Raw genomic sequence first — 23026 nt, forward strand, 5'->3', positions numbered from 1 at the left:
AAATGTTGAAGTTAATATTAACTAAGATTAATAAATGCTGTAAAAGAATTGCTCATTCTTAGTTCATACCCTCTGGGGTTCTTCGGACCAAATGGACCCGAAGAATTTAAATAAAAAAATGTGTAAAATCATAGCTTCATCGGAATGGTCCGAAATTTGGTGACTTTGTTGGTACTTGGTATATGAACACCCCAAAAAATTGGGGACAGGATTTGAATAGTCTAAGTGGTTGTCAAAAAAATGGTCACACTCAGGGTCTTCGGGTCCAAATGGACCCGCCATAGGAAATGAATGGGAAATTGACAAAAATGTGACAATACAGAGTTGTTTTGTGCGTACAATCAACAAATCAGCCACGATCCAGAAAAAAAGCACACAACAGTGAAGGGGTGAATCTATAAAACATCAAGAGTACAAAACAGACACATCCACACACACACACACACACACACACACACACACACACACACACACACACACACACACACACACACACACACACACACTTTTATACACAAACACACTAATAAATTCAGATTACATAAATATGTTTTGAATTTTTAAAAATCACAGCTTCATCGGAATGTTACGAAACTAGGCGACTTTTATGGTATTAGGTATGTGAACACACAAAAAATATTGAGGTCATGATCCAAGCATGCTAAGTGGTCGTCACACTTCTGCTCTTTGGTCAAAAATGACCCCCATAGGAAATGAATGGGAAATTGTCAGAGTTTTTTTTTTTTTTTGCATACAATCTACAAATCAGCCAGGATGCAGAAAAAAGGACTCAACAGTGAAGGGGTGAATCTCTAAAACATCAAGAGTGCAAAACAGACACACACACATACACACACGCACTCACACAAACACACACAAATGAAAGCTAATTTTGGGAAATGTCTGAAATAAAAGCAATTATTCATCAATGTAAGACATAAAGTGCACAGCAATGAAAGCATGAGTCTGTAAGCCATCAAGGTTGTAAAATAGACACACTCACACACACAAACAGACATAGGGTAATGTGAAACTGTAACAGAGAAATGTGAAAATATGTGAAATCGAATCAATGAATCAAATAAAGGAGAGACACTGGAGTAATTTCTAAGGATGAAATTCTTTCCTAGTAACATCTAGGCCTATTGCAGTACCTGTTTATAAAAACAAGAAGCCAATCACAGCATCTGTTGACACACACACACACACACACACACACACACAGAGAGAGAGAGAGAGAGAGATTAGATCAAAGGATGGAATCCTCCCCTAGTAAGCCTATTGCAGCACCTGTTTAATTTATTGTTTGATAATTATTATACTTTTGCTATTACTACTTATTTTAGTTTTTTGATCATTATTTGATGTTACCAGTTACTGTAAATATAGTTTTTATATACTTTTATATACTTTTATATGTAAATATACTTTTTTATTTCTTTAATTTACTGTTTGATAATTATTATACTTTTGCTATTACTACTTATTTTAGTTTTTTGATCATTATTTGATGTTACCAGTTACTGTTCATTGATTTTGTTCATTGAATTTTCAGTTACTGTTCACTGATTTTGTTCATTAAATTTTCAGTTACTGTTCATTGAATACTGTTCATTAAATTCAAAATGTTTATTGTGAAAGATTAATAAAAATATGTTAAGACTGAAAGAATTGATTTTATTATGTTAGAATTAAGTTAGAATTAAACATTGGGTAACAAAATGCTTTCCATTTGTTCTCTTTCTAATGCAATGTTCAGGTTTGACTGTATTATAAAGTAAAACTGGCAGTTCAAGTTACCCTTTAAACCAAACAAACAAACAAAAAAAAAGACAAAAAATAGTCTTTGAGAATCTGTTATTATATTTTAAAATCAACAACCTGAAAAAAATTGTCAAAGATGTGCAAAACTCACAAGAATTCTGAACCCTTTCTACAGAGAGCTGTAAATCCACTAGTGGTAAAAATGTGCTATTGCGTGATAAAAATGCTCAGTGTGTCCAGCAGATGGCATCCATCTCATTTCAAAAATTGTTTTCATGAGGCCTAGGCTTGACTCTAAAATGAAATACAGCTTTAAAAAAAAATAATAATAAAAAAATACATATTTATAAAAAAATTCTATTATATTCAATGGGAAAAAATGGGTCATAATTATTGCATAAATATTAATTATAAATCATACAATTTTCTCAAAACACCAAAAAATAAAAGAAAATTTTTTATAAAAAACAAGTAAAAAAAATATATATATGATTTTCTTTTAATAAATATGAATCAAACCCTTCCAGACCATTTGGTCCCGAAGTGTGACCCTGAAATGAAGGACCCCAGAGGGTACTAAGGTAGTTAATGTTAACTAATGAACCTTATTGTAAAGTGTTACCATTTTTGTTTTGCTGTTAATTATTCTCTAACTCTTACTCTAGTCCTCCATCTCTCTCACCTATTTTTTGTTGTTGTTTACTTTATAACTCAAAGGCTCTATTAAGAGCCACCCGCAAAAATGCACACAACTGTGTTAAGCAAGGGCGAGTATGAGCAGTATTTAAAAGACTACAGTAGTAAGTGCCCATTCTGCCAGTCCACCAGCATGCCACAGCTGATTTCCATTACACGAGAGTAGATGTTAAAACTTCATGCTGATTTGTACTTGGCTTTCGCCAAGATAATCACCAACTAAGACGTAGCTTTACAGTAACCTATGCTTCTCCATCCATTTACGCTTCTTTCCATCTAGTGACGTGAATCTTCTGTCTGGTGTTAATACAGTGTATTGCGCGTCAGCACACACAACGGCTGCAACCACAGTGCGGTCCCCCCATAACAACCCTCTGGATTGAGCGGAGTAGGGAACATCTCTAGGGTCTTCAAGTGGGCACCTTCCGTCCTCAGTGTTTCGTCGACTAGCCCACGACACCTCAAGAGGGCTCGACAGTGACTCTGGCGTCCTAGAGTCACCCCCCTCCGTCCCCCACTCAACTCAGCCCAGCTTACTGACCTCTACTTCCCTCCTGCTGCTGAGACCTAACCACAATCTCACAATCTCTCCGCAACCCAACCATACGCGCCAACCCGTTTGACTAAGGCTGTCGAGCCCCACTGGTGCGTTAATATGCAGTTTCAGTGGCAACGGTTCCGTATGGCATACCGCCTACCACAAAACACAATATCTGCCCAACCACCCGTCATTCACGCAATATACACAGGAACGTAATGACTGTTAATACTATACAGCCTATACAAATAAACCAACAGACCTTTCAAGTTTTCAAGAATTCTACGAAACCGTAGCATGGCGGCCTGTACACAGCCAGCTAGAATCTTTCCGTCTCAACCACAGCCAGTTGCTGCTCCTTTCTGCTGCTTCAGATAAGTTCTTTACTGTGCGACGCAACTCTTGACCACTGAATCCGACGTCTGGGAGGAACCGGGTTGTAGAGTGTGCCACAAAACCACGACAACCCACTTCCACTGGATAAACCTGGACTCTCCATCCTCGCTGTTCTGCTTTAGTGGCCAGATGAGCATACCGCAGTTTCTTCCTCTCATATGCCTCATCTACCGCATCCTCCCATGGCACTGTTAACTCTATCAGTTGAACAATGCGTGCTGATCCAGACCACAAAACAATATATGGCCGTAGGTTAGTGGTGGCAATCTCAGGGGGAAAAATAAGCCGTTGATCAAGGTCAACCAGCATCTTCCAGTCCCTAGCAGCTTCCAGTTGTCCTGGGCGAGAATTGGTGTTAGCACCTTTTCTTGGTGGTTGCTCGCCTGGGCGGAGGAATATTGTCTTCTGCGTGTAATGTTTTGCTAGAACAGGCGGCAATTTATTGGTCATACTACGCTTGCCTTCCAATGCTAAAGCCAAACATCGCAATACTTGGTCATGGCGCCAAGTAAACCGACCTTGGCTAAGAGCCACCTTACATCCTGTCAAAATGTGCCTTAATGTGGCAGGTGATGAACACAAAGGACAAGAGGGATCCTCTCCTACCCAGAGGTTTAGGTTCTGCGGTGATGGGGGAACATCATATGTTGACCTAATAAGGAAACTGATCCTACTCTCTTCCATTGACCAAAGGTCTTGCCAGCCCATTTTTCGTTGTTCCACACTCTCCCATCTCATCCACTCTCCCTGCTTGGCCTGGGAAATGGCCTTTATACATCTCATCCTCTCCTCCTGCTTTCGCACCTCGTTGACTACCAGCTTCCTCCTTTGAGCTGGGCCTGCCTTGTGCCATTTAGGAGGAGCTAAACTGAGCCCAAAACCCCCTCTTTCATGCTGTACCTGTCCCACGATATCCCCAATTTGAAGGTCAGCCTTTGCCTCTACTACAGATTTCTTTGCTGACCACTTTCTACCAGTTTTTACCACAGGGGCTGCCTTCCTTACACATTTGTCGCGTGACTCTGCTAAAGTCATTTCCAGTCTGACCTTGGCACACTTAAACTCCTCGGTTAAAGCAGAGACTGGCAGCTGCAATACTCCTTTACTACAAAGTCCCACTCTGCTGAGGCAGCGTGGAACTCCCAACCATTTCCTGATGTATGAACTTATTAACGCTTCCAGCTTATCCACTGTTGTCGAAGAAACCTCGTTCACAGTCAGAGGCCACAGCAACCTTGGCAGTAGACCAAACTGAAAGCACCAGAGTTTTAGTTTGCCTGGTAGAGCACAGCTGTTTATGCTCTTCAACCCTTCCACTGCTTGTCGTCTAACTTCTCCCACTCGAACTGTGTCCTTTAGATCCCCATCGTACCATCTCCCTAGACTCTTCACTGGCTTCTGAGAAACTGTTGGTATTGCCTCACCATTAATGAAGAATGTTTTACCACATCAAAAATCATTTTCTATCCTAATCTATCTATCCTTCTATCTCTGTCTGTCTATCTATCTCTACCTATCTGTCATGTCTATCTGTCTGTGTCTGATAAACTGTATTGCCTTCAAAACTTTCAGCTTCAAAACTACTTTGATATTCAAACTGAAAACCTTCGAACTTCAAGCTTTTAAATTTTTTTCAAACTTTTAGGATAGGCTTTCTCAAGCCAAACTACAGTTTGTCTTGACAAACTTTTTTTAACTAGTTTATGTTGTTCATAAACAAAGTAAGTCTCTTAGGTACTTTACAGACAAAGCCAACAACACTCAAGTATATCTTGTTTAACATTTTCCTATAATATGTTTAAAATGTATAAAAAAGAAATTCCTTGTATGACTCTGTACTATGTTAATGCCTTTATTCAAAATGATTCAATATTGTTTGTTCTGTATTTTATTTAAATTAGGTGTTGTGAACTGGAGTGCATTTTCCAGAGAATATAGGCAAGAGTTCCAGGTGCCTTACTCGATGAGCCGCACTGAAATACACAAGGACTGCCCACCTGGGTCTGTGGTGATGGCAGAAGAGGAGTCCTGTGTGTGTGTGTGTGTGTGTGTGTTTGATGGCAGAAGAGGAGTCCTGTGTGTGTGTGTGTGTGTGTGTGTGTGTGTGTGTGTGTGTGTGTGTGTGTGTGTGTGTGTGTGTGTGTGTGTGTTTGTGTGTGTGTGTGTGTGTGTGTGTGTGTGTGTGATGGCGAAGAGGAGTCCTGTGTGTGTGTGTGTGTGTGTGTGTGTGTGTGTGTGTGTGTGTGTGTGTGTGTGTGTGTGTGTGTGTCTGTGTGTGTGTGATGGCGAAGAGAAGTCCTGTGTGTGTGTGTGTGTGTGTGTTTGTGTGTGTGTGTGTGTGATGGCGAAGAGGAGTCCTGTGTGTGTGTCTGTGTGTGTGTGTGTGTGTGTGTGTGTCTGTGTGTGTGTGATGGCGAAGAGGAGTCCTGTGTGTGTGTGTGTGTGTGTGTGTGTGTGTGTGTGTGTGTGTGTGTGTGTGTGTGATGGCAGAATAGGAGTCCTGTGTGTGTGTGTGTGTGTGTGTGTGTGTGTGTGTGTGTGTGTGTGTGTGTGTGTGTGTGATGGCAGAATAGGAGTCCTGTGTGTGTGTTTGTGTGTGTGTGTGTGTGTGTGTGTGTGATGGCGAAGAGGAGTCCTGTGTGTGTGTGTGTGTGTCTGTGTGTGTGTGTGATGGCGAAGAGGAGTCCTGTGTGTGTGTGTGTGTGTGTGTGTGTGTGTGTGTGTGTGTGTGTGTGTGATGGCAGAATAGGAGTCCTGTGTGTGTGTGTGTGTGTGATGGCAGAAGAGGAGTCCTGTGTGTGTGTGTGTGTGTGTGTGTGTGTGTGTGTGTGTGTGTGTGTGTGTGTGTGTGTGTGTGTGTGTCTGTGTGTGTGTGTGTGTGTGTGTGTGTGTGTGTGTGTGTGTGTGTGTGTGTGTGTGTGTGTGTGTGTGTCTGTGTGTGTGTGATGGCGAAGAGGAGTCCTGTGTGTGTGTGTGTGTGTGTGTGTGTGTGATGGCAGAATAGGAGTCCTGTGTGTGTGTGTGTGTGTGTGTGTGTGTGTGTGTGTGTGTGTGTGTGTGTGTGTGTGTGTGTGTGTGTGTGTGTGTGTGTGTGATGGCAGAATAGGAGTCCTGTGTGGATTTTTTTCCGAGAAGGAGGTTGAGGGCTATTGCTCGGTTGATTGTTTTTTCAATGATGGAGGGGAATTTCAAGCTGAGTAGATTGTACGTGTGTGTGAGTGTGCGTGAGTGTACATGTGTGTGAGTGTGCGTGAGTGTACGTGTGTGTGAGTGTGCGTGAGTGTACGTATGTGTGAGAGTGTTTTTGTATGTAGGTGTACGTGCGTTTGTGTGTACGTGTGAGTGTGTACGTGTGTGTGTGAGTGTGCGTGAGTGTGTGTGTGAGTGTACGTACGTCTGAGTGTACGTGTGTGAGTGTACGCGTGTGTGAGTGTACGTGTGTGTGAATGTATGTGCGTGTGTGTGAGTGTACGTACGTGTGTGTGTGTGTGTGTACGTTTGTGAGTGTACGCGTGTGTGAGTGTACGCGTGTGTGAGTGTGTACGTGTGTGAGTGTGTACGTGTGTGAGTGTACGTGTGTGTGTGAGTGTACGTGTGTGAGTGTACGTGTGTGTGTGAGTGTACGTGTGTGAGTGTACGCGTGTGTGAGTGTACGTGTGTGTGTCAGTACGAGTGTACGTACGTGTGTGAGTGTACGTGTGTGAGTGTACGTGTGTGAGTGTACGTGTGTGAGTGTACGCGTGTGAGTGTACGCGTGTGTGAGTTTACGTGTGTGTGAATGTATGTGCGTGTGTGTGAGTGTACGTACGTGTGTGAGTGTACGTGTGTGTGTGAGTGTACGTGTGTGAGTGTACGCGTGTGTGAGTGTACGTACGTGTGTGTGTGTGTGTGTACGTTTGTGAGTGTACGCGTGTGTGAGTGTACGCGTGTGTGAGTGTGTACGTGTGTGAGTGTGTACGTGTGTGAGTGTACGTGTGTGTGTGAGTGTACGTGTGTGAGTGTACGTGTGTGTGTGAGTGTACGTGTGTGAGTGTACGCGTGTGTGAGTGTACGTGTGTGTGTCAGTACGAGTGTACGTACGTGTGTGAGTGTACGTGTGTGAGTGTACGTGTGTGAGTGTACGTGTGTGAGTGTACGCGTGTGAGTGTACGCGTGTGTGAGTTTACGTGTGTGTGAATGTATGTGCGTGTGTGTGAGTGTACGTACGTGTGTGAGTGTACGTGTGTGTGTGAGTGTACGTGTGTGAGTGTACGCGTGTGTGAGTGTACGTGTGTGAGTGTACGTGTGTGTATGTGTGTACATGCATGTGTGAGTCTACCTGTGAGTGTACATACGTGTGTGAATGTACGTACGTGTGTGAGTGTACGTGATTATCTGTATGTGTGCATATCTCTTTACACAATTATACTTGTTATGAAATAAAAGTTATCACTGGTATGAGTTTGTTTTTTTGAGTTGGCATGCATGGGATAAAGAGATTGACAATGTACTTTATTGGTTTAACTTCAAACTACTTTATTGGAATAAATGTTTTATAATAACTTATATAATGCACAAAAATAAACAAGAACTATTACAGAGGAATGATTCAAATAAGAAATATATAAGGTGCCATTAATGTTTACAGTAGTTTTGTAATTTACACAGTGAAGTGCAACAGAATGTGAAAAACTTGTAAAATACTACACAGATATTACACAATATATACTCTGTAATTCCTTATAAGTTTACCTTAGATCAGACATAGTTAAAACTATGTATATGCGCTCTACTCCTTTTTGCTGCTTTCATTATTACTTTAGAGTTTTTTTAATACTTTATCATTTTATTAAAGTATTTCAAATTTGCGCATGCGTTTTGAAGACGCATCGACGTCATTACTGTACCCTTTTAGCGCGAATACGATGCATGCGCTATCAGCGCGATATAGCACATGAGTTTTAAAGACTGCATTGTTTTCAAACACATTTCCTGTATACCGTGGCGTTGACGTCATTACTGTGCCACTAACCAGAGAAGCGTTGGCGCGGCCCCGCCTCTATCGACGACATCATTTTGCCACTAACCAATGAGACGCGCCCCAGGTGCAGCCCCGCCCCGATCTGCAGGCGGCAGCCAGGTGTACTTGGTGTCAACAGCAATAATAGGCTTGTTCGACTTGAACCAGCGTTGCACAGACCGATCGGTTGATGACATCAAAGTACCGCGAGAGCGATTAGAGAGCAGACGGCTCCTTATGCTTTTGAATCGCTCTCGCGGTACTTTGATGTCATCAACCGATCGGTCTGTGCAGCGCCAGTTCAAGTCGAACAAGCCTAATAAGACATGTCTGTCTTAAGTACAGCTGATGGACACCGTGCTGCGTTGTCATGGGAACATCCCAGGTGAAGATAATCTTATTCTTCGGTAGATTTTATTTGGCAGCTTGCAATCATTGTGCATTACCGCCATCTACTGGACTGTCATAAAATACCTTTACCATCCTATAGGATCAAAGCCCAAGCTTCAGCTGGCGCTGCGTGTTTATGGGATTAGATTTCGGTCACAATTCTGCGCGCGCAAGATCACATTTTGAGCGTGCAAAAGGCCATTTTGCACGCGCATGAACTGAGTTTTGCGGAGAAATGTTCGTCTCGCAGATAAGAAAATATTTTGAGCGAACGAAAATCAATTTTGCATTTAAAATAAGTATTTGGATGTGCGCAGACGTTCTCTTTCGCATGTGCAAAGTTTCACTTTCTTGCTCCTTTCATACCAGCTGTAAACGCTCTCTAAGCGCAGACGGCTCGCTTGCTCAACACAACCCAGCCTTACCATATGCCATAATTCCAGCCAATCAGAGATGAGGCTGCTAAATTCTGATTGGCTGGCTTGAAAACCAATCACAAGACTCCCTGTGTCACCGACTGTGGAAGAGGAAAAATACATGGTGGAAGATGTTTATGTTTATGTTTAATTTGTTTAATGGATTGAACACTTCAATTTAAGTTCAAATGTCTACCACTCGACGACCACAGTTTATTTTTTAGATTATTTTTAATCAAAATCAAATCGTACTATACTGTACATAATGGCATGTCCCAGTGTTTGCTACACCTCAAGTGGTAATTATAGATTGTTTCTGAATTGCAAGTTATGTAATTAACATTAGTGAAATATGAATGTGACCGAGCTGGGGTCTCAAATGTTACACATTTTCAGAAATGAAGATCGACAGACAGACTTTTCCCCTTTTATTGAAATAAGTGTGTAAAAACGGTACATCAGAGGAACAAGCCTGCATCCCAATGTGAACACTATCCATCCTAAAATAATATATAAGAAAATACAGTATTTTTTTAGTATGATAGTTGTTTTTACAGAACATCTCTGCTGTGAATGTTTTTTCAATCCAAGTGTTCAATCCATTAAACAAATTAAACAAACATACTTCACCATGTATTTTTCCTCTTCCACAGTCGGTGACACAGGGAGTCTTGTGATTGGTTTTCAAGCCAGCCAATCAGAATTTAGCAGCCTCATCTCTGATTGGCTGGAATTATGGCATATGGTAAGGCTGGGTTGTGTTGAGCAAGCGAGCCGTCTGCGCTTAGAGAGCGTTTACAGCTGGTATGAAAGGAGCAAAAAAGTGAAACTTTGCACATGCGAAAGAGAACGTCTGCGCACATCCAAATACTTATTTTCAATGCAAAATTGATTGTCGTTCGCTCAAAATATTTTCTTATCTGCGAGACGAACATTTCTCCGCAAAACTCAATTCACGCCCGTGCGAAATGCCCTTTTGCGCCCTCAAAATGTGATCTTGCGCGCGCAGAATTGTGACCGAATTCTAGACCCATACGTGTTCAGCTCAGGTGAAGATAATGAGGAAGTTACGCTTCTAAACCGTGAATTTGTATGGGCGTGATATTCAAATGACGATTGTTTTCAGCAGCCACATTTATCAACGGCCGATCATTCGTACGATGGGATTGGCTGTATTTGAATGTTTCATGAATCACACGTGAACCCTGTCGTAAGATGATTTGGATCTCGGATCTACGTTAGATTGATAAATGAGGCCCACTAAATAAAGTAGACTATAAACACAGAGGTCTTTCTGAAACTTCACGAAAACTTCCTCTGAGAATCTGAAGGCTACAATCTGAAAAGCAAGGTGAGTTTTTGGAACAGAAATGTTTTTCCAGAAGTGTTTTTAAAATGCACTGAGAATCCACAGTGTGCAGCATTTCAATGCAGACATTTAACTTTACATAATTATTCATTTTTAGGTTAATTTCAGGTTCATCATGGCAATGCTGAGAAGTCTTCTTCTGCTTTTCGTTATCTTCTCCATGGGGAATGCAGAAAGTAACCAAAACATTTAATTATAAAAACCCTTGATAGTTTAACTGCATTTTGGGAATGTACAAGATTCCATGTACTAATATTTGCATGATTAATGAAGGATTTTCAGTGTCAAAGTAGTTTTTGGCATATAATCACACAATTTTGAAATGAGCTGCATAAAATAAAAACACCTTTTGCTGTATATACAAAATCCCCATAACATTTAGGTAACGTTACTGGATCCACAAATGATTCAGAAGGATGCCCACTTGAATGGACAGATTTTGGACTCCGGTGCTACAAGTACTTCTCTCAGTCGGTTACCTGGATCACAGCAGAGGTAATGTATTAGTTACATCATGGGTTTTCCCCAGAGTGGATGTATTCGAATTAATAACTTTTCACAACAAAAATGAAACCTCACAGAATTTCCGTAAGCTGGACTGTAATGCTATTTTCTTCTGAAAACCAACTGTTGCATTTTTTTCCCCTTTATCTCTGTAAAACTGCTTTTGAAACATTCTGAACTGTAAGAAAGTGCTATATAAATGTGACTTGACTACACAAAAATTATTTGGGCAACTCTTTATATTAGGTGTCTTTAACTACATCCAAATAAATAGTTTGGTACAATGTACGTATTGTTGATGTAAAACACTTTTGCTGCTATTAATGTGGGATATAGGTAAGGTTCGGGACAGGTTTGATGGTATGGTTAGTTTAAGTGTGGGTTAAAACTGGGTCAACCGAGTAATACTAGATGTAATTACAGCTGTATTAAATGCTTGTATTTAAAAATAAAAATAGTTTGCTGAATCCAATGAATAATTTAAATGTTAAAGATTAAAGACTTTTAAAAAGAAACATTCCCACTTACATTAAAAGTGAAATTCTCTTCTGCAAGTAAATGCAACAGAAAACTGATACCGAGCAAATAATCGATTAGTGCAGACTTTGTTTCCGAATGACTAAAAGATTTAATCTTTTTGGCTGAAAGCATAAATGACTTTAAATTTTGAAATGACAAAAAATCTGTCTCTTCAGAGAAACTGTCAAAGTCTTGGTGGGAATCTCGCATCTGTGCATGATCAACCAGAGAATGATTTCCTGCTGAGTCTGTTGCCTTCTTCCACAAGAACTTGGGTTGGTGCTCATGATGGTGAACAAGTAAGTTAAATTGTGCGAATGTGCGCCCTAAACATCCCTATTTGTTTGTCTAAACTGAAGTTTCTGCTTTAATGAAGTTCAGCTTTTAAGTCAAACTATCTTCATTAGAAACTTTGCCTTTGATTAAAGTCTGTCTATAGTGCACTTTTTGGATTCATTCTCTTGACTTATTAGGACGGAGAGTGGTTGTGGAGTGATGGAACGGTGTATGACTATACCAACTGGTGCTCTGGAGAACCAAACAATGCTGTTGTTCCTGAGAACTGTTTGGAGATCAACTGGACCTGTGAGTGCACTTTCAATTTACAACATTTATTTACTTAATTTACTTTCAATTTATAATTTGCAATCCTATAATTTAATATCATACGGTAACGTTAAGTGACTCATTTGGATTTCACCAAGTGCCTTAAGTTGAACACCATTGATTCTAACAACACTGTAATGATCAGAGTAACTGATTTCATTATTTCACCCTACAGTTAACCGCTGCTGGAATGATGCTCCCTGTTCAACATCAATGAACTATATTTGTGTTTTGGATATTAATTATGATCTCACACGTGGTCCTCGCTAGGTGGCTAGTTTTTTAGTAGGTTCTCACCCTAGGATGCAAAGGGCTTGTTAATTAGTCATCCTGCTCCACATTTACTGTGATCTTACTAAATTTACTTTTTCTTTACTCATCTTTACAAAAATGTTATTCTGAAATCCAATCACTTCTGAATTTATATCTCTTTTCAATATTTTCTCTGAAACACTCCTCAAATTAATAAAAGCATTGAATCAAAGCACGGTTATCTACTCAATTTATATGTAGAACTTAAAGGGTTAGTTCACCTGAAAATGATGTCATTAATGACTCACCCTCATGTTGTTCCAAGCCCGTAAGACCTCCGTTCATCTTCAGAACACAGTTTAAAGGGTTAGTTCACCCAAAAATGAAAATTAAGTCATTAATTACTCACCCCCATGCTGTACCAACCCCGTAAGACCTTCGTTCATCTTCGGAACACAAATGAACATATTTTTGATTAAATCTGAGAGGTGGATCACTGCTACATAGGCTGCCTGAGGGAATGAAACTTGACGGCCCAGAAAGTCATTAAAGAAAATGTTTAAATTTTCCATGTGACTACTGTGGCTCAACTATAAGTTTATCAAGCGACGAGAATACTTTTTGTGCGGGGAAAAAAACAAAAATAACGACTTTATTCGACTATTCCTTTTCTTCCTTGTGGGCCTGAGACGAGAGTTCAAGAGATTTCCACGACGCATGCGCGAGAACTGAGAAGAGGACGTTCTTCTAATACTACTTGTTCAGTTCTCGCGCATGCGTCGTGGAAATCTCTTGAACTCTCGTCTCAGGCCCACAAGGAAGAAAAGGAATAGTCGAATAAAGTCGTTATTTTGAAGTACCGTGCAGCCTTTCAAATTTGCGGAGGAGTGACAAGCGCCTTTCACAGACCTGAGCGAAAACGCGTTGAGGTTAGCTAGTGCTTTTTGTCCCTCTCGGCTATTATAGTTTTTCAAGATGGCGGAACGACATGGAGGTCTCCATGGACTTACCCGTCCCATGTAAATAAAGATAAGAAATTCTTTGCTTACGAGGATAAGTCAGATCATTGGCAGAGCTAATTTTACACCAATGAGATCATATTTATGAATAAAGAAATTGATTTTAGCTAATAAAATACTTTAAAATGTTGTCTAATTAAATTAAAAATGATATTTTTTGCACTGGAAAGAACATTCTAGAAGTCTAATTTGCACAAGGCTACAGAAAACTGTTTATTTTTGCAGTCTAAGTCCAAATGCAGTCTAAGCCGATGAGTTTTGAATGTTATATGTTGTATTTAAGTAAAAAATTAAACTTATTATAAACTAAACAAATCCATGGTTCATTGTTGGCAAAATTATCATGATAGCCTTTATATATCTATGTGGTTCAGTCTTGTATATTGATTAGGCCTACTTTGCTATTCTATAAATATATAGGCCTAATAATTTGTATTATAATATGCTATAATGTATGATAGCATACAATATTCACCAGAAGTCATCATTTCAGGGGTTATTTTTCAAAATGTTCTTCTGTGAGGGCCGTTCCTTATTTACATTTCAGAAAGTTGGCAACCCTAACTGTATCATATGTTATAAATATAAAAACTCCACATGAATTTTATTAACTGCTGTATGTTCATTAAGTTTATGTGTGTGAACTGCGCTCATTGTTTCCATTTCTCCTCATGAGGAGCCGGTAGATATACGCCCCTGACAGTTTTACGCCCCTGTTGTTCCTGATGCGTCCAGTAGGGGGAGGCTGTCCATTAGTATATGAGCCTTGTCCATAGACTGTAAAAAAAGATGGACGACGCCCCTTTGCTCTCTTCCATTGGCGAGAAGTGAAGCCGCATTGTCCCGATATGGCGCTGACATCTTGGGACTTGAGTCTGCGCAGACATGCGAAGTAGTGAGCAGGAAGTAAAGCCGCGAAATCAACGTCCCGCCCTCACTCTCGCTGAATCAATCGTATTGATACAGAACAACCCATTATGTCGGTGTGAAATAATTAATTATAGAAATTTAGATATTAAATTTAAAGCTCCAATCTCCTCAGTCCTCCAAAGATCCCTAAATAGGTCCGTTGGTGCTTTAGTGACTACTTAGCTGTGATTGACAGGTTCTCTGAGCAGTCAACCATGTATGCCACAGCGCCGTTTTTATAGCATCAAATAACTAACTAAAAACAAACTTATTTTAAAAACAAACACTTGAAATTACATAAGCATGATAAACTACAGTAAATGACAGAAACTATCTTTGGAAAATTGATATGTGAAGTGTAATTTAATTGTTTAGTTGGTCTCATGTCCCGTTGAATAACATGGGGAGGCGGGGTTTATGAGCTATACTAGGACCGGTCACCGGAGGGCGATAGAGACGTTTTGGCCTGGCTATTTGTTGCTTATTGCAATAAGTGAGCACTTTCGAGATTTCGAGAACACTATAGGGAACGAGCACGTTCTTTTCACCCGTTTGTACATTTCACACACGTTTGCACTGCCTGTTATGTTTACCTGTTTACACGTTCATAATGTGCTTTTTGTCCTACTCAAAACACACATATTCGACACCCATTTTTGTTACGATAAACGTGCGTCAAAAACGTGTTTTCCGTGACCCCAATGCGCACGTTAAGAATGCGCGCTTTTATGGTAAATCTGTCGAAACGCATGCTTTTGACAGTTCAGTGTGCAATCAGACGCCTGACCAGGCGTTCATGAATACTTTGGCTTTCCATACTGCCATGCACGCATTACATGGTTTGGTCTCTGTGCATGTATGCATGCACGCTCTTGCTCGCTCACTCTAAATTCCGGGAGAATTTAACTAATTTGCGGGCATTAGGGACAGGGAGCATTATTGAAGACACCTGATGTTAACAAGCAGAATGACTGAAGGAGAAAATCACAAATTGTAAGCCACCGTTATGGCGATCAGCGTTTGCTTTTTAATTGGGCTCTTGACCCTTATACTTTAAACTTAATTTTGTTTGTCTGCTGTTATTGATTCAAAACAGTCAAATGGACAAAGAGAAGTGTGATCTAGTAGTGTTGGTTGTGTTCAGGCGTAATCATGCTGTTATCTTATATAGTAAAGGCGTTTTACTACAAATCAAGGAACCGACTTTACTCACGAGATGCGCATAACAATGTGATGCGATATATCGCCCAGCCCTAATATAGGGTATGATTTTGAAAACAGCCTCTGAGTGTCGACTTTGAGAGCTGTTAATTCACAGTATATGTGACCCGTCACGGAAAGCAGTGACACAAGTCGGCAGCACAACTTGCGAGCAAAATGAGAAACAAGCGTTTTTTTCCAAAATTGGTGATTTCCGCTTTTTTGCAGAATCTGTTAGTTGAGATCATGAAGAAGCCTCTCCATGTTTGAGATAACAGTATTGGTATATTCAAAAGCGTACATTTTGAGGTTGAAATCGGCTTGTTTTTCGGAGATTCTAGCATGCAGTAGGGGCGTGTCATTGTCTGTGTGTATTTCCATACTGAATAGCCGCCGGCGCTTTTGCCCCCGCCCCCCAACAGCGTGGCTACTTAATTATGCAGCGCTCTAGCCGGCTCTATCTGATATCAAAATTCAATGAAGATGGACGCCGCAAAGAATGTCGCAGACGAGCTGAACCGTGGCCGTTACAATGAAAATGTTTTGAAGTACTTCTTCGACAAGCCGTATGCTTATGAACAAGCGTTCACTGATTCTGAAGACGATCTGAGCGACGATGAAAGTGGCATGATAAGACTGAATAATATCCCTAATCTACAACTGAGCGAAGATGAAGACGAGGAAGAATGTATCGGACTGGCGTCAGACGAGTTGGACCGTAAGATATCAGAGGCTATATCGATAGTACCATTTGATGGGGATATAGATAGAGAAATGGGGAAAATCCGTAACTTTGACTGTAAATGTTACACGAGGAGAAAAGAGAACTCTCTGCATGGGAGACAGTCTTGTAGCCAGAAGCTTTCTCCAGACATTATGTACAACATACGGCTGGATTCTTTAGCTGCGGAAAAAGAGTGGCAGGACATGCGAATTATTGGACATTTAGAGGCAAACAGACGCACAGTGCAAACTTCGGAGATGGTTACATCCACAAAGAAGACCCCGACAAAGAGAAAGTGTGCCCGAACGACTTATTTCATTGGAGGCAACGAGATCTGCAAGAATACTTTTCTGTTTCTTATGGGGTGAGTTTCCATAAACATCAAAGTTTGTCGTTTTAAGTTCATTCTAAGTTCAGCTCATGTTTAGTCCATGTTTAGACCTTCCAATACCTACCTATTGTTTTTAGCTAGCTCAGGACTGTCGTTTTAGTTGTAACGTTAGCTGCTAATCGTTAGCACCATATCACTTGCCAAAACCCCCATTACTATAATGAGCTTTAAGATGGTAATGTGAGCTTCTGCTATTAATTTGAATAATGCTTCAATTGCTTGAATTGACTGGTGTTAATGACTTAACTTATCCCAGGTAAACCTGCCTGTTAGCATTCTTGAATTGATTGTGATGCTAATAATTTTAGCCAGTGGTGGAGGAAGTACTACTTAATATTCTTACCAAGGATTTACTAACGTAATCGTAAATGTATCAGATTAAATTCCTACTTAAGTAAAAGTATAAAGTATACGTAGCTGTAAAATGTGCATTATAAGTCAAAAGTAAAAGTATTTATGAAGAGTTTAATGTACAGGATTTTTTTAATCCTTTGACTCGAACCAGGTCTAACCACTAACTGTGAGGTCTAAACCAGGACTAAAACAAGACTAAACCAGGAAGTACAGATACAAGCTCTAAAGTAAGTAAAAGTAAAGTATTCATCATAAAATTTACTTCAGTAAAGTAAAAGTACCTATAATTTGTACAATACATTTTGATATAGGTGACAAGATGCCTGTTAGCAAGACCATGATGTTAAACGTTTTTTCTTTTTTCCCCCCTTTTTTCAGCATTGGCAGAGACACCCTGGCTGATATAGTCAAACACTATGAGGAGAATGGGGCAAGACCACGTTTGAGGAAGAAGCACTCACTGCCATGTCCACCAGCCAGGTTCATCAGCCCTGAGGATATCAACAGAGTTGTGGACTTCATAAAAAACTATGCAGAAGACAATGCCATCATGCTGCCTGGCCGACAGCCTGGGCATAAGGATTGGCATGTGAAGTTGCTGCCAACTCATGTGTCCAAGGCCTCAGTGTGGCGTCTCTACGTGAAGTCTGCTAAGGAGCTTGGTATGTGTAAACATTGATTTAAAATTGAGTGCTTATAAAGTGAAATAATGCGGAGCACTATTAGCAATTACAATACAATTAACCATAAGCAATATCTGTTTTTCAGGTGAGCGTGCAGTTTGTAAAACCAGCTTCAAAGCACTGTGGAACCGACTTCTCCCACACATCAAAAGTTGCCGGCCACGCACAGATCTCTGCTGGCAGTGCCAAAGCAATAACGAGCAGCTGATACGAAGTGCAAACCTCCCAGATGATAGAAAGTCTGAAGCAGTAAAGAAGCAACAAGATCATCTTTCCCTTGTGCAGAAAGAGAGGGCTGTGTACAACGACATGACTGCTGCCTGCAGAAAGATTTGCTCTGGCTCTAACCTGTCTTTTGGACCATCCCTACCAGCAAGCAAGAAGATTAGGATGCATTACAGTTTTGATTTTGCTCAGCAGGTAATATTTCACACACATTTACTTCACTTTACTTCATTAATGTCCCTTAAAGGGCGATTTGGTGCATGAGAATAAATAGTGCAAATGCAGAATAGCATCAATATAGTAAGGTTTATCTTTATTAGACAATTATGAATAGATGCAAATTTAATTTAATCTAATCCAAGTTCCCTCTCTCCCTCTGTCTCCTACAGTTACACTTTCCCTCAAACCCTCTCCAGCCAGGACCAATGTACTTCCTGACCCCACGGAAATGTGGCCTATTTGGTGTTTCATGTGAAGGGCTGCAGAAACAGGTGAATTACCTGATTGATGAAGGCATGTCATCTACTAAGGGAAGCAATGAAGTCATCAGCTACATGCATCATTTCTTCTGCAACTTTGGAGTTGGAGAAACAGAGGTGGATCTTCATTGTGACAACTGCAGTGGGCAGAACAAGAACAACTTCATGCTCTGGTACCTTGCCTGGCGGGTTGGACACAAGCTTCACGATAAAATTGAAATCCACTTCCTTATTGCTGGCCACACCAAGTTTTCCCCTGACTGTGGCTTTGGACTCATCAAGCAAGCCTACATGAAGACAAGAGTCAACACTTTGGCAGACATCGCTGAGGTACTTTAACTTTACTTTGCTTTAATGACTTCAGTGCTGTTTTCTGTTCTGCTTCAATGAAACATTTAACTGAAGATTTTTTTTTTCTTCCTCTCTTCTCTTTTTTGTCATCAGGTTGTGGAAAACAGCTCTCCTGTGAGTCGCCTCAATATCCCACAGCTTGTTGGAACGGCAGAGGGCAAAGTTTTAGTCCAGACCTTCGACTGGCAGCAGCATCTGACTCGCCACTTCCGTAGACTCCCACAGATCAAGAGTTATCAGCACTTCAGGTAATTGAAACTTTCACATTGTGTACATACAATATAACATATAAAAAAACTGTCATGTGTATGTTGTTGCTAAGAAAATACTTTGCCATGTTTAAAATGTCTTATGTGCTTTTTCTGTCACAGCTTTGAAGCCAAGAGACCAGGTGTGGTGCTTGCAAAAAGTCACCGTGATGCACAACCTGTCGAATATCAGCTACTGCGCGACGGAGCAGATCTGCCCCCTGTCGACAGTCTTCCTGTCCTGGCCCCACCTGGACTGAAAATTGACAGGCAGAACTATCTATATGAAAAAATCAGGCCATTCTGTGCTGACGAGGCAAGAGACATCACATGCCCAGCGCCAAGGGTCACAACACAGAAGAGTCCACAGAAGAGGATGCGAATGTAATTTCTTTGGACTGTGTCACAAAGACCTTTTTTCTTGTTTACAACACCTGCAATGTCACTTTATCAACCAACCACCTGAATTTAGTTTTACATTCTTGTATGAAAAGCACTCTAAACAATGTTTGATTGATTTGCTTATGGAAAATAAAAAAAGAATATATCAATCAACCAGTTTATTGCTTATTTTTTATCATTAGCAAAAGTTTGTGTTTCATGTTGCATGAGTACACCGAAGAAAATTCCTAGTCTGTAAAACCTTTCATTGACAATGGCAATAAAATCTATTCTGATGCATACTCCTATACTGTATGTAGGGACGGACGGGGACTAAAAAACAGCCCTGGACTTTGACTAGGCCCGGCCCAAAGCAATCGGCGCGCAGAAACTCGACAACAACAACAATAACGCCTGCCATGAGTGTCACAAGACTTTAATTGTGGCTCATGGTACTATACCATCCAAATTATAGCTAACAGCATATTCTACAATCTATTCCATGCTGTCTTAAAATGAATTTATTACTTAATAATCTTAATTAATTTATGCAGTAATTAATCTTAGCTACTGCACAAATAATAATACCACATCTAAATGAAAATACACCATTACAAATGTAACTTCTGTATTCAAAATCTTCAATGTTTGTAAGCATTAACTGTAACGTTACCAACATTTTTAAAAGTAAAAGCACAACATATTTCTTAATATTAGCTACTGCCCAGCATATATATATATATATATATATATATATATATATATATATATATAAAATCACATAGCACATCCTGTTTCTGATTTTAACATTCTCTAGAGTTTATCTTATTTTTTATTCAGTGTACATAAGAGTTGCCTATACAGTTTTATCGGTAGATGCTAAGAGACATTTATTTATTACCTGTTTGCAAACTTTTTTTTTTCTTTGATGGCACATTTTCCTGACCTTTTTGCTCCCCCCTGTGCTTTACAGCTTTACAGGGGGGAGCTTTACAGGGGGTATGGCTTATCTAAATGAGATGTAAATGAGCCCTATTGTCACTCCCAGCAGCAGAGAGAGGTGAGAACTGCACAATCTTTTGAGGCTGTTTTCTCCCCTTTTAGCTTTTTTGTGTGCCTACCTTCAAATGGCCACAACATCTCCAAATATTATCAGATTTCCATGTGTTAAACATCGTTGGAAAGCTTTGAGACTACACTTTCAGAATCTGTGAATAACTCAAAATGCCCCAAAACCGACTTGTGTCCCTACTTTCCGTGATCGGTCACATATGTGTGCGTGAATGAAGTTTGATTTAAGCCCTAGACGGCGCCTCATATTGTCGTCTTTTTGCGTAAAATATAACCAAACTTTAGAGCGCTTCTGCCTCGATGCCATGTTTGCTGCGTTCTGACCCAAAACAAGACAGCGTGTGTGTGACGTCATGACACTTTTGCAACGAGCGGAACCGATAAGCAGAATCCTTAAGCAGGCATAACGGTTCCAAAGAATTGGTTCACTGGGCACCGGTTCTGAAGAAAAACGGGTTCTCAATTCCCATCCCTGTGTTTCCATGTTGTATAATGCTCTTTTCACACAATTAAATGTTCTCTAATCCAACTGTCACGGATACACCCCAACCAGCTTCAACTCAGTACGTGACTTCAGAGTAAACAATCATGGCGGACGAAGAGAATGCAGTGGCGATAGTTTGTAGTTTGTTTTTAACCGAATCCATCTCCGACGTCCACCGGACTTTCTGGTGTGCCATGCCGCCGGCTGTTTTGATTTTGTTTCCCGGTGCTTCCTCTGCGCCTCGTCGCCTCGCTTTTTGATTGGCTACACGCCACAGTCCACAGGCTGCGTGCTCATTTTTCCCCGGGGGACACCACACACGAGGAGAAATCGGGCCAAAATAATCCAACATGTTGGATATCCCCGATTTGAGATCGGAGCGGTCCCGACATCCTTCCGAGCAGACGAGAGCACTCTTAACACACCACACACGGCAGGAATATCTGATCAGATTATTTTACGATAATCGGAGCATCCTTAAGATTGTCGGAAGGGGTAAATTTAGGGCTAAAATTGGCCTAATTATCCTGCCGTGTGAACCAGGCTTTAGATGGATACAGAGCGAAGAGAGAAGTTGAGGTGTTGGTTCAGAACCGGAAGGAGGTGAAGGAGGTATGGTCGAGACTGAGACTATCGCGAGACTATGGGTGAGAACTAACATGGCAGCGCGCTGAACACAAACGCAAACACCGGATTACTATCAACTTCACACATCTGTCTAAACAACTTTCATCATACTGGATAACCAATCTTGCCAAGACCCGGACAGCCTGTTCAACTTCATCAACAGCTATTTCTACAATCTGGACATTATGTCAAAACCAAACAAGAAAATACGCAAACGGGATTCATCCACTGAAACAGACGCGGAAACCACAGTCGAGGTCAGTGTACTCGCATCCATAAACTCCAAACTTGCCATAATCGAACTTCTTCATATAGACATCCATGATCTGAAAGCTAGTCTCGAATTTTCCCATGCCCAAGTCGAAACTCTAATGCAAGATAACATTGAACTAAAAGGAACCGTATCTCACCTCTTCACCCAAATCACAAAACTCACCAAAGAAAATCAAATTATGCAAGAAACTATATTGGACATTAAGTGCAGCAGCATGCGCAATAATCTCATATTTTTTGGAATAAACATACCTTCACAAAACACACCCGAGATCTAGAGAAGGCAATAAGAGAGTTCATGCACGACTCGCTTAAAGGAGACCTATTATGCCCCTTTTCACAAGATGTAAAATAAGTCTCTGATGTAAATAAAAAAAGAGGATTAAACAACTCCACAAACAGCATTTCCAGCTTCACTTGTTACTAACCAGACTGGCTTTACTTCTGTCAGACGTCTACAGAAGTTCATATTAAAAGGTGACAGAGGTTTAGATGTCATTTTATTTTCATTTGATGTTAGCATAATGGTGATCAGTGATTGTTTTAGTTGGGCTCTTGACCCTTGACTTTTGGCCATAAGTTTTTCTTTGGCCGCTGTAACTGTGACTTTTGAAATACATTAGCTATGGCACACAGCTGAAGAAAACAGGATGACAATGTCTGTCAATAGTCACAATCATCATATAACGGCCAGTTTCACTGATCTCATTTATTGCCTAACATTGTTAAGTTGTTTATGTTTTTATGATTTTGATGTCATTGTGACTTTATGTTGAGATTTATCGGGGATTTGATGTCCTGAAAATATTAAGGATTTTAAGAAGTTTATACTCAGAACATTTTGAACTTCTTAATCAGCCAGACACACACAGGCATCAATAATCGGCGTATGAGTCTCAACAATGGTGAAAATCATAAGTTGTATGCTGCAATGCATGTTGGGTACCAAAAAAAGCCACGACTCCCAGCATGCATTGCAGCATGAATAAATTATGCAGCTGAATTGTCTGGTTATTTGCTTTAATTTTTACTTTTTGCTTTTATTTTTGCTGTTGGTTTTGTGTTGACTTCTAGTTGCGTATTTTGTTATGTTCAGATTTGATATCTTTTTTGTTGATTGTCACCATTGTTGAGATTCATTGGCTGATTCTTTCTGTT

At 40.4% G+C, this 23026-nt stretch overlaps 2 protein-coding genes and 1 long non-coding RNA gene across 3 annotated transcripts; all 3 read left to right on the plus strand.

The window, feature by feature from the left end:
* The first annotated feature begins 2393 nt into the window (after nt 1-2393).
* LOC143710474 (uncharacterized) lies at nt 2394-6653 on the plus strand. Its single transcript, XR_013194568.1, has 4 exons — nt 2394-2564; nt 5296-5442; nt 6139-6218; nt 6496-6653. It is a non-coding gene; the product is annotated as an uncharacterized LOC143710474 (long non-coding RNA).
* A 3753-nt stretch (nt 6654-10406) lies between these two features.
* On the plus strand, nt 10407-12467 carry LOC143710506 (ladderlectin-like). The gene is made up of 6 exons (XM_077201448.1): nt 10407-10550; nt 10666-10744; nt 10951-11063; nt 11768-11890; nt 12065-12176; nt 12373-12467. Exons 2-6 carry the CDS (start codon nt 10684-10686, stop codon nt 12465-12467), a joined length of 504 nt encoding a protein of 167 aa, XP_077057563.1. The 5' UTR covers nt 10407-10550; nt 10666-10683.
* Nucleotides 12468-17555: 5088 nt separating this feature from the next.
* LOC143710507 (uncharacterized) lies at nt 17556-19420 on the plus strand. Its single transcript, XM_077201449.1, has 5 exons — nt 17556-17708; nt 17815-18149; nt 18344-18763; nt 18878-19032; nt 19156-19420. Exons 1-5 carry the CDS (start codon nt 17597-17599, stop codon nt 19418-19420), a joined length of 1287 nt encoding a protein of 428 aa, XP_077057564.1. The 5' UTR covers nt 17556-17596.
* The last annotated feature ends 3606 nt before the right edge of the window (nt 19421-23026 follow it).

Source organism: Siphateles boraxobius, unplaced genomic scaffold (assembly GCF_051911475.1).
Source record: "Siphateles boraxobius isolate OS27281-9 unplaced genomic scaffold, OSU_SipBor_1 47, whole genome shotgun sequence".
NCBI classification, from domain to species: Eukaryota; Metazoa; Chordata; class Actinopteri; order Cypriniformes; family Leuciscidae; genus Siphateles; species Siphateles boraxobius.